The 16,812-nt window shown below is 38.9% G+C and overlaps 1 protein-coding gene across 1 annotated transcript in view; it reads left to right on the forward strand.

Annotated features, from left to right (window-relative positions):
• Positions 1–1,214: 1,214 nt before the first annotated feature.
• ITGBL1 (integrin subunit beta like 1) overlaps positions 1,215–16,812 on the forward strand; it is a 142,878-nt gene continuing 127,280 nt past the window's right edge. The window contains exons 1-2 of the mRNA XM_017816596.1: positions 1,215–1,309; positions 2,583–2,794. Coding sequence (XP_017672085.1) covers positions 1,215–1,309; positions 2,583–2,794 — 307 coding nt within the window. The remainder of the gene's footprint in view (positions 1,310–2,582; positions 2,795–16,812) is intronic.

Consider the following 16,812-nt stretch of genomic DNA (forward strand, 5'->3'; position numbering starts at 1 on the left):
ATTTTTTTGCAGGAAGACCATTAGCAGAACTAGTTATATGAGCAGAAATGCTGAGAATTGTACCCTTGATTTCACTATGTAAACTGTAAGACACGTACTTACACTTTTAGGAAAGACAGCCTATAAGTCAAAGAATTTTAACAAAATATTAATTTTTTTTAAAAAAACATTATAATCTGTGTTATACCAGATATTTAATATGAAACTAAACCAGGAGTTGTCCATTTTGAGAAAGCTACTGAGGGCTTTTATATCCAATATAGGCTCCAGAACCAGTGAAAGTTTCTTCTGTCAGCTGCCTGCTTTAAAAATCTGTATGTGTATTGGTAGAGTAGGAAACCCCTAACATACTATCTTTTGTGGTCAAAGTGTGTTTCTTTAAGAGCTTTCCATCTCAGGGAGGTATATGGCAATCGGCAATTTCTCAGGACAACCAGAGGGATCAAGAAGTGTTGGATAAAGAAATGAACATGGCGAAATTTGATTAATTTAGAGAGACTATCCCTCAGCTTAGTTTTAAAGCACTTCCAAAATCTCCCACTGCTGTGATGAAGTATTGGACTGTGTGTTTTAACAAGGCATTAGGAAATGGCTAGCTAATAGTATTTTTAATGTGCAGTCACTCAGGCTGGTGTAGGTTGGCAGCCTGCAGTGTCGTACAGTGCAATGACGTGAGCAGGTGACCTCAGGGGAACGAGAGAAGGGAGGGACCTGGGGAGGCAGGCGGCAGGGACGTGCTCCAGCAGCCAGGCAGGGATGCTGCAGCTGGGGAGCGCTGATCCTGTCTCTTCGGCGGTGCAAGTTTCACCCACCACGTTACACAGATTATCCCAAGCAGCCAGGCATCAAAGGACAGGGGAATACACATACCTCAAATATTTACGGTGCCTGCACTTTCAGAACGAGACAGTTCGTTCACATCTGTGAACGGGCCATTTTTAAAACATCAAAATAAACCATCTGGCTGCGCAACTGTTTCTAATTACTTCCCTCCCTAGACTGTAAACTTCGGGGTTTGGCACCGGCCTCCTTCCCAGAGTGCTGCCCAAATCCCGCTCCCAGGCAGCTAATCAGAGCTACTGCAGCACGGGGGGAGCAGCGCCGGAGCCGGGCTTGTCCAGCTCGCAGCTCTCCGCATGCCTGGCGGGTCTGTCCGGCTGTCTGTCGGCCCGTCTGCAGGAGTACTCCAGGTGCGGCATAGCACAGCCTGCACCATGTACGCACAGGGGCTGCTGGGGCTGGCGCTGCTGCTGGTCACCTCGGTGCCGGCCGGTCACCTCGCGCCGCCGGCTGGCCCCCTGGCCCTGCGGTAAGTGTGGCTTTGAAGCCTCACGGGGGGTTGCGACCGATTTTGAGATGTCAGGAGCGTGGAAGCTGGGGTTGCAGAGGGAACAGTGGAGAAGTTTGTTAGCTCTTCCTCTGCCTGCTTAAAAGTAAAAGAGGGAAGTACTCTGGGTCCCTGGGAATCTCAACAGGTAGGTACCTGTGAAAACTGCAGGAGTTATTTGGAATGATGTATTTGATGCCGAAGATGCAGGCTTTGAAAGCAGCAAAGGGGGAAGAGCTGGATAGTGATGACTTTACGCCCAACCTCTAAATTCTGCTGCCTGAGTGGAGCAGGCATCTAACCATAGAACCCTGCTTGTTCCTGCACTTGGGTGCAGTAGCACAGTGAGGCACACTGCTCTTCACTCTTCCCCTCCACCACAGCCAGGACACTCTGACTCCTAGAGCCAGCAGTTCCTTTGCTCTAGAGCCTTGCAAAATCTACTATCTGAGAAGGGCAGGTACTACTCACTTTAATCCCCAGTATTCCCTAGCATTTTAAAGACCTATTTGTCTTGCACAGTCCTTTGTTCTGTTTTCTTACAATGCAGCTCCCGATAAGGCAAAGTGTGATTTTCCCTGTGTATGTTCTGAAAGTCCTGATGTCTCTGTGCTCCAGTGCATGGTACAATTGCATGGCAGAGCTGTAAATCTACTGATCTGGCATCTGGATTCTGCTGGATTTACTAAAACCATAGCCACAAACTACATTATTGCATGGAAAGTGGTGATTAATTTGGTTTCCTTTTCCTTTGAAAACATGGATCATATATGTCTGACAACCAAAAGGATTACTTTGTAAAACATATTTTATTGGAATCAACCATAGGTTTTCTTTTTGATATCATATATTCCTGTTATGCTACCTAGATGTTTGCATGTATATGTCATCTCTAAACTTTTTGGAATAATTAAGATCAAAGTGTTTCATGATAGATAGTCAAACTACACATGCCTATGCATATATACCAGATATGCATGATGAGGAAGTAGATGAGCCTAACACAGTTAACAAGGTAAGTAAAATCAAATAGAAACATTCCTGCAGGTATCAGTGAGATTGCTGATGAAGAAAATTGGGGGTATATGAGGCAAATAATATTTTGCAACCATAACTAAATGGTGGCATTAAGAACAATGTTCTGGATATGGGCTGAAACCAAGGAGGGTGGTTTCCTATGAGCCAAGCTCTCATCATCTCTGAGCTGCAGCCCCTGTCTTTGACTCCAGCTTATTCTGTTTGCTGTTCCCCACAGGAGCAGTTTGGGTGGTCCTACTTTGTGCCAGCTGTCCCGGACTGAGTCGGAGCTCAGGTGCCGTGTCCCAGGAGGGAAGTTGTGCAATGACAGAGGCACATGTGAGTGTGGAGTCTGCATCTGCCAAGTGACTGAGTCGGGCAAATACTACGGTCCACTCTGTGAGTGCCATGACTGGGTGTGCGAGACCTATGATGGGAAGATCTGTGCTGGTAAGGAAAATGACAGAAGCTTAGAAAATTAGGAATATATATTAAAACTAGAAATATGTTAGGAACACAGCACACTGATAGAGACATGGTTATGTATGGGTCCCTGACCCATGATTCTAAATGTAATTGTGGGCACATCCAAGGATTTTGCCAGATTAAAGGATACAAGTCAAAGGCACTGTCTCTGCCATAAAATGGGACTTTGCCCAGGACAAGTTTCATCTGCAGCAGGGGTAAAAGCAGGAGCTGCTTTGGATTGGAGGCTCTGCAAACTGTGTTTTAAGTCTAATATAGGAAGCAATATTGCTCATATGATATTACTTCATTTGAACCGCTTGCCTAGTGGTGGCATATAGTATCTATCCAGGCTTTAAACTATCTCCAAATAATCAATTTTATCCTGTGATTATTGTTTTTTATTTCTTTGCTGAAAGAGGTACCACACTGAAGGCATATAAATATGAAAATTCCGTTTTTCTCCAAGTAATGATAATGCTTTCCAAATAGAGACTTAAAACAACATAATTGTATTGTGATTTCAGAGATTTCCCCGCTGACACTGTATTCCTTGATAACATACATTTCTGGGACAGAATTTAGACCCTGCCAGTTGTTGGAACACGTCGCTTGGTTTGCGTCTAAACATTATCACTCTTTCATCTTTCCAGCTGTCTTTACTTTAGTTTCTGGGTTATTCCAGTCAGATTTTTTTTTTTTTTAAGCAGCTTAGAACAGATTTTAGAAAAAAACAAGGAGAAGAGATGCCATCACATTCCTAAGGGGATTCAGCCTGGAGCTTGATGAAAGGGGCCAGAAGGGTACTTCATTTCTAGTATCCCTGCTTCAACAGCTTTACCAGATTCACACAAACGTGTCATCTTTTCAGGCCAAAACCTGCAATTAGGTCAATGGGAATGTTACAGGAATTCTTCTAGTAAAAGGACAATACAAATGAATTCCAGCAGTTTGGCAAATTTTGTAGGAAAAAAAGCAACTTATTTTAGCAATAATTTAGCCAGGAAGTTCAATAACAACATGAAAAGATCAAGGACAGGATTATGAGAAAAGGATTTATATTTGTCACGTATGACTTTAGAATCCTGTGGAGAAAATGATTTATAGGCTCTGCAGTTACCAGTATTAAGTCCAGCTACATAAGAAATATAGCATTTCATTTCTTTGCTGTCCCAAATGTGAATTTTCTGATTGGTGGTGTGATTTCAATGTGCTTGCTGTTGTTGCTGAGTTAATTGCACAAAATGAAACCGAAAGCTCCTTCAATTTTAATATTCTGCCATAAATTCCACTATCACGTTCTTGTTATTGTTATGAGCAGTGGCTTCAAGTTTTATCAGTGCTTTGGTGGTAAGGGTGCTGACAGCATAAACAGAGCCAAGAAATCTCTAGCAATATTTAACTTTTGGGTAACACTTCATGTAGCAATGTGATTGTTAAGTGACTGAACGTTTTTTAGAAACCAGTTTTCTGTAGCTGTCACCTTTTGCACCTGGATTATTGAAGCCACGTTACCACTGAGATGTCAAATACTTTAAATTCTCCCTTCTGGGAAAAAAAGTAGTAAAAAATTCAGTAAAAAGTCCTGGGCAGAGAAACAACTGTGTAGGGTGCAGGGGTTTTGCTTGCTTGGTTTGTTTTTTTTTGACAATGGTGCTGAACATCCAGCTGACTTTGTTCCAGTCCAGGGCTACCCAGCACTACAGGAGAGTGGGATACAGTATCTGGATCCACGTGGTAAAATATTTCCTTTCAGGCTGTGCTTGTTTCCCTCTTCATTTTTCACCTAGGTTTTTAGTCACTGAAGTTATGTGTATATGGGAGGAGGGGATCATAGAAAAGATGGTCAGATCTAGGATAAGTGGTAGGCGACTGGACCTTATGTTGTATTTTCCCCCAGCCAACTATTCAGTGAACCGCATCTTCTGATATTTCTTGACATTACATCACCACCCTGACCCGTGTAAACAATTTTCTCTCTTTGTATTCTCTTTGTATTTTTTCACTCAATGAAATTGTGTTTCCTCTAAGTGAATAGCCAAAATATCTTACTGCAGTTGTATTCCCGTTTCCTGCTGTTCTTTTCATATTTTTATTTTGATGTTTGATGTCCTGTTTCATTATGGATCTCTTCTGATAAATATAACAGCCGTACCCAGTGACTGGTACCACATGGAGAACTTCAAGACAGTCTTTCAATACTCCTCTAGAGCGCCATGGTTAATACTGTTTCAAACAGGCTACTTTTCAAGTTGCCAGAGTGATGCCTTTTTCAAACAACTGATGTCTAAGCACTGATGATGCTCATGTTCAGAGGTGGACAGGCAGAGTTGTTTGAGTCATGAACATCAAAAATAGCTGTTTCCCTGCCAGTCAGTTCAGACCCACTTCCCTTGCCTGTACCAAGCTAAACAAAATCCTTATTTGCTCAATGTGCAGCTCATTATCTTAAAGGCACTTTCTGTGTCAGATCCACTTTCTGGACCAGTTGTTGAACAACCATATTCTGAAGAGGGAAGGCTTGAAGATAAATAAGATGTCCATCTGATTGAATTGCTTTTTCTAATAACCTTGTTTAAGAAAATGGCAAGAGATTATGCCATGAGTAATGAAGAAGAGCAGGTGTAAATGTCTCTGTCCTTTTACTCTACCTTGAGACTTCTTTGCTGTATTTATCTTCCATTGTGTTTCCAGGTGCTTTAGAGGGAATTTCAATTGGTTTTTTTTTTTCCTTTTAGCCCACTGAGATTGATAAAGCAACAGGTGATCTCTCATGAAGTCAGAGATATAGAAGAGAGAAACGAAGTACTGTGGTCTGAGTCACTGAGTCTCCTGTTCTCCTCAGTGGCCTTTTTATCTGCCTGATGTATCTTGGGGTGTAGAGGAGAGTGAGTAGCTACTGTCATTCTCTTTGCAATGTTGGTGACATCTTTATTTATCGTTTGTTGCTGATCTTCAAGGAGATGAGCTAACAGGAGAAAGACTGAATCAAACACTGAATCAACCCCCCAAAGGATTTATGCTCCCTTCAGTGCAGACAATATATTTGTTGCTGTTTATTTGCAGATAGTAGTTCTGACCTCAGTTGCATATTGCCTCAGGCTTGCTTAGCATAAGTGGAGCCCGTGTTGTGTGCAAGGGAAAGTGGAATACAGGACTAATTCCTATCGCATTACTGCTTGACACCTATTTCTCTGTAGTTTTGCAGCATAGAGGAAAATGAATTTTAGTGAATTTTTTTTTTTGTTAATCTTTTTTACTGTGTCGGTGGTTAATGAACATAGAAAAACTAAAGTAAGCATAGAATTCCTTGGCCAACTGAAGTGGGATCACTCTAGATGTTCTTAGAGAATGGACCACAGGAACTACCAGCTGGAAAATAACAGTATGACCGCACTGTTTATAGTTGGTAAGATAAGGGACAGATACAATTTTGTGACAACATAGGCAGCAACATATGAAGAAGGCTCCTATTTGCTCAGAACTATATTCATTGTCTTTGTTTTTTTCATAGTTATTATGATTTTATAAACCATTTTTCTTCCAAAATGAAATATATTTTATAACTACTGACTAATAGTGGCACAGCGTTGTCATTGCCACAAGCAGTTGCTGGGGAACCTTCATTGCTGCTGTTCAGGCCAGTGAAAGATTTTTCTTTTTCTACCTCCAAAGCTGTAGCTGCTGTGAGTGCTGTACCTATTTTGAGACTAGTTCAGCAATGTAATGGCAGCGTTACTTGTACGTTTTCACAACCAGAAGTGTTATCATACATAATGTGAACGAAAGTAAGATATCAGTGCCATTATTTTCTGCTCTTTAAGGTTTTAAACTATGCAAAGAACACAAGTGAAAAATTAAATTGACAAGGAGTAGATGTAGAAATACAAGATAAATCCAAATTAAAGTATTAATGTAATACGTAGCTATGCATCCATGTGAGTTTGTTGGTCCTATGTATAAGTTGGAGAGAGTTAGGAATTTGCGAATGGAACTTGGAGAATGTTTTGAGCTGAAGGCTGTTCTTTGCACAAAAGCTGAATAGTGTCTTTAGGCAGAGTTACTGCAGTTGAGTTGGAAAGGTTCTAACAACTGTGCTTTTGTATTCATATTGAAGGGAGGTCTGACACACTGATTTTTCTTTCAGCAGAATTTCTTGCTAAAAGTGTCAAGAAAAGCTAGTCTGTGACCTGCACTGATTGCCATTTGATCCAAAGTGAAATTCAAAGCCCTGGATTTTGAGAACAAGTGTAAGCCACTTCTCTGTTAGAGGCCATGTTTGCAAAGACTCAACTGTGGCACATGTGATCATTGGAGACAGAGCCTCCTAAAAAGACCAAGTTAAAAATAGGGCAGGAGGCTACTGATGAAAATAGTTTGCAGTTCTGCTCTGACCTAGTTTGTGTTAGTCCAGATTTCAGAACTTGGCTTTTTGTGACATTTCTTCCTGGAGCAGGGGTGTGTAGGTGTGATAATACCATCCATATTCATCTCAAAACAGGTCACTCAGGTTCTAGAAGAAGTGAAATCATGATAGCATAGACCTCATTGCAGGTTCTCTGCCTTGCTAAGTGCACGAGGTTCCAGCAGACATAAAAAGCACAAGCTAAAGCCCGTATTAATCTCAACTTTATGCTCTTGGTATCTCATCTAGGTAAAATCAAGCAGCCTTTGATATATCAGGAATTACTGTAGTTCCAAATGTAGCATGTATGTTCATAGCTATGGTGAGGGAGGCAGAAGGAAACTAAGACAGAAACACTGCAAGAGAAGGGAAGCATTTTAAGAGTAATATTAAATGATCAGCTAATGAATATTAAATGAACAGCTAACTGTTAACCCTCATTTTGAGCACCTTTATCTGTAGATACTACTAATGGAAAATAGGTGCTAGTTTAAAAAGTAAAAGGGAATAAACTGGGAGTGTGGAAGGGAAAGGCTTTTGTAGCACCTAGCAGAGCAATGCCACTCAGGCTATCACCAAAAACAAACAAGAGAGGAGAGCAGCATCTCCTTCACCTTTTGTCCTTCTGTAGTCTGAGGTGACAAGCTTATCCATTGCAGAGAAAAAGCAAACCTTTATGCAAGTTTTGTTCATGCAAATAAGTGTTCTGAAGTGGGTTTAAATTATCATGCTATTCACAGGCTGATAATTAAGTATATTTTCATTTATTTGAAAGAATTTTCTTTGTGACAAAATGGCTTTCACAGACTGCATCCTTTTGTAACTTTTATGTGTTGGGACGATTAATATAGAAAAAGTTATGGTGAATAGCAAGTAGATGTTACAGAAGGATTTATTAATGATTTTACCTGCTTCATCAGTGGCTATGTTTCAGTAAGTGTTCTTATGACAGCCTTTGTTGGACAAACTGACTGGCTTGGTAACATTTTCTATGCTTATTTAAATTTTTATTGTTGATAGCTGGTCGAGTAAAGGGCTTCAAATTATCTATCACTTATGACACTGGACTGTAGACTTTTCAGCCTTGGTGTTCCCAGGTAGTTTATCCTGGCAAAGAATATGTCACTCATTTAAAAAGTTCCCATGAGGTTTTTGATGAGGAAAGAACACGTTGCTAGTGCTATCTCAGGAAAAAGGGCAATTTGTGCCTATAAAGACTGATGCTTGGCTTTGGCCATACAAAGAAGAACCCCAAAGTATTTACATGGTGTGTGAACTTAGCAGTGTTTTAACTGAATGGCGTGGTGGTGGAGGGAGGCCACATTACTTTGTGATGAACACAGTTGTATTGCCGGAGTCAAATTTCCTTTAGAGCTGGAAGAACTATGAAGAAAAAAGGAAAGGTGAAGGAGCTGGAATTCAAGGTTTTTTCCTTTAATGCTTTTTTTTTTTTTTCACATGTCCTTAGAAAGAGAGGATTGTTTTGGCCAAAACCACTTGCAAGCCATGTTCATAACAATAATTCTAGATTGAAAAGACACATATCCAGAGCCAGTGAGGCATATTTTCCTCCACTCCTCTGTTCCAAGTCTGAGTATATAATGAAAAAATGTTTTACTTTTAAACACTATTTTAAAAGACCTTTTAAAACTTCATTTCTTAGTGATGGAGGGAGTCTTTACTTGCGGATAAGAGTTTGTGTACGTTTGATACATAGGGAGTGGGCTGGAACACAGCTCGAGCAGTTACATGACCATATGAAGAGGAATAAAGATTTGAATTTAATTATAATTGCACTTGTCCCCTATCTTGAAAGAGCAATTACATTCCTAACACTCCTAAGACCTGCTTTGCCCTTCTGCCTCTCCACCTGAGTAGCATCAGTGATACGAAGTGAGGCATTTTCTTGAGAGTGACCTAAAGAGTGGCAGTCAGAGTCTATGGAGGCATATCTGGGGCATTTTTATGGGGAAAAGACTGCCAAAGCCTACCTTTCTCAGACATGCTTTATCCAACTGCGTGCCTCCAGCAGGCCCAAGTGGTGTCAGTCAATTTAAATATTGGGGATGTTAGCTTTCATGATCCACCATTAGAGGCTACTTCATGTAAAAATAGCTCATTTAAAGTGTTTTTCCTGTTTTGCATGTAATTTCCTATTTAATTAAAAGGATACATTAAAGTTATTTAAATCTTGAAGATGCATGATTGACAGTTACGAAATTCTAAATCTGTCTACCTCTATTGGAGAGTCTTGTGCATTCATACTGTTATGCATCTTTTAATTTTGTATTCATTATGGTTTTCTGCAGTGGACCTAGGCATGAATGACAAGAATAAAATGGTTGCTTCCTGATATTTGAAATGGTTTAGTTTACAAACTTGATATCATGTTTAAAGCGAGATAAAAATGTTAAGCATTTGCCTTATTCCATTCATTTGTCTGAAATATGGGGAACACATATGGCAAAAGAGCTTGTTGTCAGGTAACGCAGGCTTCTTGGCATCCTATTTCCTTACTCCAAGTGTTTTAAACAATATTTTGCAGAAAGTAACTGAATATTTGCAAAACTCAATGGTATAAGCTGATTGAGTCTCAGAAGCCAGAAGTCCCTCTTTTTAAGAAAACCGTTTTCTTCTCCATTTCCTGAAAAAGCCAGACTTGTTTCTGGTCTGTCCTTACCCTTTCAGAAATTATTGGTTGCACGTGGAGCTGGTATATCATTTGAATGGCTTTTCAGCAGATGAAGATACAGGTGTATCTTTTGGAGATGAATAATGAATGGCATTTGATTGTGAACAAGAACTAAACTTACGGAATCCAAACCATTTCTATGTCTGTATGTCCTGGTGAGTATGTGCTCTAAAAAAAATAAATTAATTGAGGTATTTTTTTTGTCTTTTCAGTTGTACGACTATGCAGTTTTTGACCCATTCTGGGAGACTTTTAAACTAATAACAAATCTGGATGCATAAAATAATTTCTGTTGTGAATAACCTGTTTTCCAAAGTTGTAGTTCAGAAGCTGAAATTTAACCACTTTCCTTTTCTTTCTCAAATAGTTGAATAATGATAATCTTGTTCACTTTGGGGAATCTTCGAGACACTCTCTTTCTTTAATCTCTCTTTCTCTCTGAATAGGATTTATTGGACTCTTAGGGACCACAAGCTGATGGCTCATACAAGTAGGATAGGTTCCTCCCATCCAGAATTGCAAGTCCCATTTTCGATGGTGCAAACATGTCTGGTATATGGCAGTAGACTGTAATGATCAGACTATCCAGTTCTCATGTACACCTTTCTTTGCAGATCTTGCAACAAGTTACTAAAAGATGTATTTTTTTTTTTATATTGAAGAGAGGGGAAGCTGAAAGTCAGAGATCAAAGATATACCTCCTGATCATCTAAGGCTGATGGTGAGACTCAGAAGATTGCCCAGGTATCTGAGTTCTGCTCAGGGACTCTCAAACCATTGAGTCCCCATCAGGTGTAAGGATAAAGTCTGTTAGTATGAAAACTATCAGTTAAGACTGTGTCAAAAATACATTTTTTTCAGGTTTAGGTGCTAAAAATACTATTTCCTAAAAAAAAGTCATGTATTCTTTTTCCAAAGAGCTATCTATGCATTATATACTAGTGAATTGTTATTTCCTATGTGTATTATCCAAGTGAGAGCAGCTTTGATTTATGAAAACAGCCAGTGTGTTTCTGGCTTAAAAGTGTTCCACTTATAAATAAGAAGGTGAATTTGTAGCAGGTCAATCCCACAGAGAACTGTAGGTGCAATGACATGCCTGGTAGACTGCGTTCCAGAGAACAGTCCTCAAAATAGTGGTTTTTAAAGTCATGCTTTGAAGGATTACTGAAGAAGTTCAGACTTCTCACTTTGGGAACAGGGAAGAACTAAAATGGAGAAGGACAACCAATTTCATTTCACGAGCATGCTTGCAGAAAGTCCAAGTCATGCTGAATGGTGGTAATGCCATGACAAAAGTTACATAAGAACATGTTGCACTGCTGTTCCCCTGAACACTTTTGCAGAATTGTGCCTCTTAATCACTATATGCTTTACTTGAAAAAACAATTATGTGGTCTTTCAGAACAAACCACACTTTTGCCCCAATGATCTGCACTGACTCAGTTTTTTCTTAAAAAGTTTTTAAACTTGAAAGAGTAGTGGCAATGAATATATTGTACAACGGTAGTCTGACTTCCAGAGGTAAGGCTGAGACCTGCTGTTACAGAATCATAGAAGTCAGCATTACAAACTTACTTAGCTTTTTGTCTGGTGCCTTTGTAGTCAGGTAAATTCAGTGGGAAACAGATAACCAGTAAGAAATGTATTTAAAATCAGAAATGGTCTTCAAGCACTTCATTGAAGTACTGTCATAGCCCTGGTACTTCTAGTGACTGTCTTTTGAAATAATTTTGTTTCATTCTCACTTCTGTTTCAAGCCACAGATAATTCTCATCACAGCCACAACAAATGTAATGAAGCACAACTTCCTGTGCTTAGGAAGAGGTCCAGGTGCAAGCTATCACTGAAAGAAAATTGCCCATACCTTCAGAAAGAGCACTTTCTCTAGATGAGATCTGAGAATGTAGGAGCAATTGCGGTTGAGTAGGACAACTTTCCATTTACATGAGTTTGCCTACACTTAGTGTTTGTGGAAATCCTTTTGTTTAGGGAAAAATCTCTAAGTTTTATTTTAAAAATTGTCCTTTCTGGAGCAAAAAAATCCCAGCTCTTAACCCTGTCTGATTCAACCACTGCAGCTTAACCTAAGACTGGTTGCCTTGAAGTGCTCTTGGAGTAATATCTTTCCTGCTTCCATTGCTGAAAATCCATCTGAGAATTTCCCAGAATGAGCCACTCTGCCTAAACTGTTCCACCAACCCCAGATGCAGTGAAATTTTCTTCTCTTTCTTGATCATATCATTTTCTCATTCCCAGGGCTTTAGGCCATCATCCTATAGTGAGAGGCACTGGAACATTTCCTACTGCCTTTTTTTTCCCGAAGGCTGCTTAATTAATTGAAGCGTAGCAGAGAAATGTTAGAGCATATCATTGGCACTGGACATAAACTGCTTCCCTTTGTATGTGGCCTCTTCTAAACAGAGGGACTTAACTGTGGCATAAATTTGTGTATCATAGTAAAAAATAATTGTACAAGGTCTCTTCAAGATTTATAATGCTTAACTTTCTACTACCTTTGTGTATCAAAATTTAAAAAATGGATTGGAGATGGGATTGACAAAATTACCAAACCCCAGTCATGTACTTTGTTAGATTTAGGAGTGGATCCTGTCACTCATCTCTACTCTTCAGGTTAAAAATATGTTTTAATAAAAGCAGATGGTGTATCTTTTTTTTTTTTCAATCTAAATGGAAGCCTATGTTTTCTTCTGACAGCACTCTAATAAATTCAATAAAGTTATGCCAACTGAGAATTGGTCTCAACATTTTCTTCCCTTGTTTGGCCAGAATCTCCAGGTAATAGCGGACAAAATTACAACAGCAAAATACAGACCCTGTCAATTATCTGCAAGCGGTAATGGTAAAGCAGTAACAACAATAATGACATCTCCAAAGTTTAGAATGATTTTAAACTTGACAACATTTTACATGATTTTCTGCTTTTTTCTTCTGTGTATTGTACTGCTTTAAAGAGTTACATGTTACTCAGTGGTAGTTTGATAGGACATTTACCAAAATAATTTTTCTCCAGAGTGGCAGAGTTGGATTTAGCAGAAATTAGATTTGTGCGTGAAAACATTCTAATAAATGAAAACCAATCTTTTAAAGATTTAGACTGTTGTGTTGATAAAAGAATCGGTTACACTGACAGAACTATGCCAAGTTTTATTAAATGGTCTGCCGATTTGGAAAGTCCCAATAAAATTAAGATTTTGTAATTAGATCAGCAGGATGTCAATCCCCTCTCCTCTCACCATCTTAATACTTTTGTATATAAGTTTTTGTAAATGAGAAAATTCTATTTTAACTGTAATTGTGAACTGCTTTAAATGTATGTCTGTTACACTTACAAGCAGTCTATAAAAGCTTTTGTTTACAGATATTGTCCAGAAACGATTTCTTCATAGGTGGTTTGAAAAGGTCATATCATATGAGAATTTCTGAATTAAGTTCTTTCAGGATAATATCTTGAAGGCTGTATGTAAATAGTACAGTGACCTCAGACTTCCTTTTATTTCATGGGTGCCTATCGAAGGAACTCATAGTTGGAGGTTTTTAAAATAGTCTTACTCTGCCTGGATCATTTTTTATCAAGCTCTTTCAAAATAGCACATAATTCCTCTGGCCCTTCATATGGGCTTCCAGTTCTCTGTATTTTTGGGTTTCAGGTGTTGTCTTGGCTTTTTTCTCCATCTTTTTCTGTATGAGCAGTGGTTGCCACACCCACTTTGACCATTTTGGTTGTCTCCAGTTGCCAAATTGTTTTTCCTAATTCGAGTCCCTCTTCGTGGAGTCTCTTCTGCTTTTTGGGTGGTCTCTGTCTGGCTCAATTCTTTGGCACTGCTCCTTACAGTTTTCCTAATCCATTCCTCTAGTTCATCAAAGAACAATCGTTTCTATGAGAACCTAGGTGGAAGTTGGACCCACCTTGGCTCTTTTTATGTCTCCTGATGGCATTTTTCAAATCAATGAACTCTCCTCTTGTGTTCCAGGAATCTGTTAAATACTGTTGCTTAGCTCACACTTTTTTCGTGCAGATCTTTTTCAGGATATGAATCTAAACCACAGAAACTTTAAAATAGGCATAAATCAGGTGTACACTGCTGTATTGTCACTTCTACTACTTCACCCCTTTCTCCTTGCTGGGATAGGTGGCACAGCACACTGAAATTTTACAGCTTATTTTAGTTACTTCCAATAATCTGTGCATTGTGCTGCATATTCCCAAGAGAGGGAATGTTTTTGACTGTTGTAAAAAGCTTGTCTTAGGGAGACTGTGGAATCTCTGTTGCTGGGAGTTTCAAAAACAGGTTGGACAAGTATCTGTCAGGAAGGATCAACACACACTTTTTTGTGTCTCAAGGCACAGAAGTGAACCAGATGATCTCTTCCAGAGGTCTCTGAGGCTGATTTTCTTTGATGCTGCTCTGAAACCAGTTCTCAGCTTAATGTTCTGCCTTAGTGAGGAGTATCTGTGGAAGTATAAACATAGTTTTTGTCATGCTATTATGTTTCTAAATGTAATAATTCATTGAAATTGATGCATAACCATTGAATTTAATCCGTTAATACTAGGAACTTTGATTTTCTGCAGTATTTATAATATATGAGTGTCTGTTTCAAGTTTCTAAATGATCACATTCTTAAATGACCACTACCAAGTTATTAAGCAGGAATGATTCTGAGAACAAGTTTGCTTGTTTAAAGTATAGGCATCTTTTCAACAGAGAGGCATAAATTAATGCCTTCTAGAGATAAGTGGTGGATTGACTTCTATAACAAGTTCAGAGTAATGGAAAACATACTTTATCCAACCCTTGCAATTTGATGGAAAGTTAAGAGTGGAAGTATTAAACAGAAATATTTCTATTTTTTAATTTGCTTTGTTTTAACAAATGGATTCTTAGTCAACTACTGACCTACTGACTGAATAACTGGCAAAATGTGCAAAACAGTGAGGGAAAGCCAATGGTTGCCATGCAGTTTGATGTAGAGTAATACAGAGCATGTCAAAAATGATATTCTTATCCTTGTTGGCTTCATTAAAAAGCAAGTAATATAATTCCTACTTAACCAGGAACCACGCCTGTTTTGTATTTTTTCACTGGAAGTAAAAAGATAAAAATATTTTGCCAGATAATGAAAGAAGGGTAGCAAGTAGTATTACATTGCCTTTTTTTTTAACTGCTGCCATGACACTATGTATCCCCTATGTTGTCTCAGTGCAATATTACCCTCTAGAAAGTTAATTATTCTTGGATGGCAATGAACCGAACCCTATGCCGATAGCTGAAAACATTACTTAGATTGATGGCAAGTCAAAAGGTGCTGCCATTGTTGGGGGACAACACTTGTATCTCACACCTGATTACTTTCATATCAGTGGCAATCAGGGAATTGCCCCTACTTTTCCCTTCTTCAGCTTAAAACCTCGAGTCTGTACACAGGATAATTCCATATACACAGCATACAGCACAGTTCTGTATGAATATTTCTTCTTCCTTCTTTCCTTCTCTTGATCTTCCTGCATTCCCCAGGCATATGGTATTCATCACACTTGTTGTGCACATTTGTAGGAAGGAGGCAGGGAATTCCGCCCCCACAGAAATCTTCCCCAGTCTTCATCTTTTCTCCTGTATCCAATGAATGTGAAACTATTGCTGCTTAACTTCTCCTTTAGCTCAGTGTCCCCCACATTCCTTCAGACAAGCCCCTCGTGGAGCTGTGTTTTGGTCTCAGTGATAATGTGTCAATAGTTTGTTGCTGCTGAGCAGCAATGATTTCAGAAACTTCTGTAAGGGAAGTATCTGCGTTTCTGAACTGTGTATTCTATGAAACCAAATAACTTTGGGGTGCTTAAAATTTTTTGTTAGGTTAACCTCAGAAGAAAAGGCAGTACTTTTAGATGGTGATGTTACTCCATCTGTACTGAGCAACAGAATTGTCACCTCACAAGTGTAGTGACGGAAGCCGATGTTGGAGAGTCCAATACTCTTCACATAATGGACATTCCCACTGTACAGTGTTCTTACCCTCTTGATCTTTCTTTTCTTTCCATGTGAGTCACAGAAGTGGTTTTAAGCGTCTTTCAGTGAGTCATATAGTTTTGCTAATTCTGTCCCTACTTTAATGTCACTATATACAGTCTCTTTCTTACCTAAAAGCTAACATTTCATTTGGTCATCTCCTTGACACCTTTATAATAAGTACATTCCTTCCTCAAACACACTTTTTTTTTTTTTGTCATAGCAATGTCAAAACCTCAAGTTTTTGTTTCTATTCTGAACTGTCAGTTTGAATTTTTAAATCCTTTCTCAAAAATGGATCAGACTGAGCATTACATTGGCTGCATAGCTCCTAACACCTTCTGGCAAGCATCAGAAGCCAAGAGTTCCACTCTGCCGTGTCTTATTGCTTGGCTGAAAAAGAATCAAAGTGCACATAGGAAATTTAATGTGGTAAAAGTGAGAAGAAGAAAAGGATTAAAGGCTAGAAACAAACGTAAAGACTTTGCATACAAGTGGTGGCTGGAATGTATGAGACCTCATGCAGTAAAAAGTGTTCCTCAGAACAGGAAAATGTAGGTCTGTTATAGCAGCCACAGTTTTTAAACTGACTTAATTTTGTGATGGTAACATTCACAAAATTCCTAACCCAGTGGTTTCATTCAGCTTGAAAAGGGATACAGAAGGGATATATTAAACTAACAGATGCCAAAAATCAATAGGGAAATGCTAACACCTTTCCAGCCAAACAGCTAGGTGGGGAAATTCTATTTGAGACATTTGGATAGGTAAGATATATTTCTAGAAAAAGCATGAGAGAGAGCCAAAAAAGATGATTGTTTGACTGCTATATTAAAACATATTGTATTGGCATTACAAGATATGTTTTGGTATTAAA

This window comes from Lepidothrix coronata, unplaced genomic scaffold (genome assembly GCF_001604755.1).
Source record: "Lepidothrix coronata isolate B3197 unplaced genomic scaffold, Lepidothrix_coronata-1.0 Scaffold57, whole genome shotgun sequence".
NCBI lineage: Eukaryota > Metazoa > Chordata > Aves > Passeriformes > Pipridae > Lepidothrix > Lepidothrix coronata.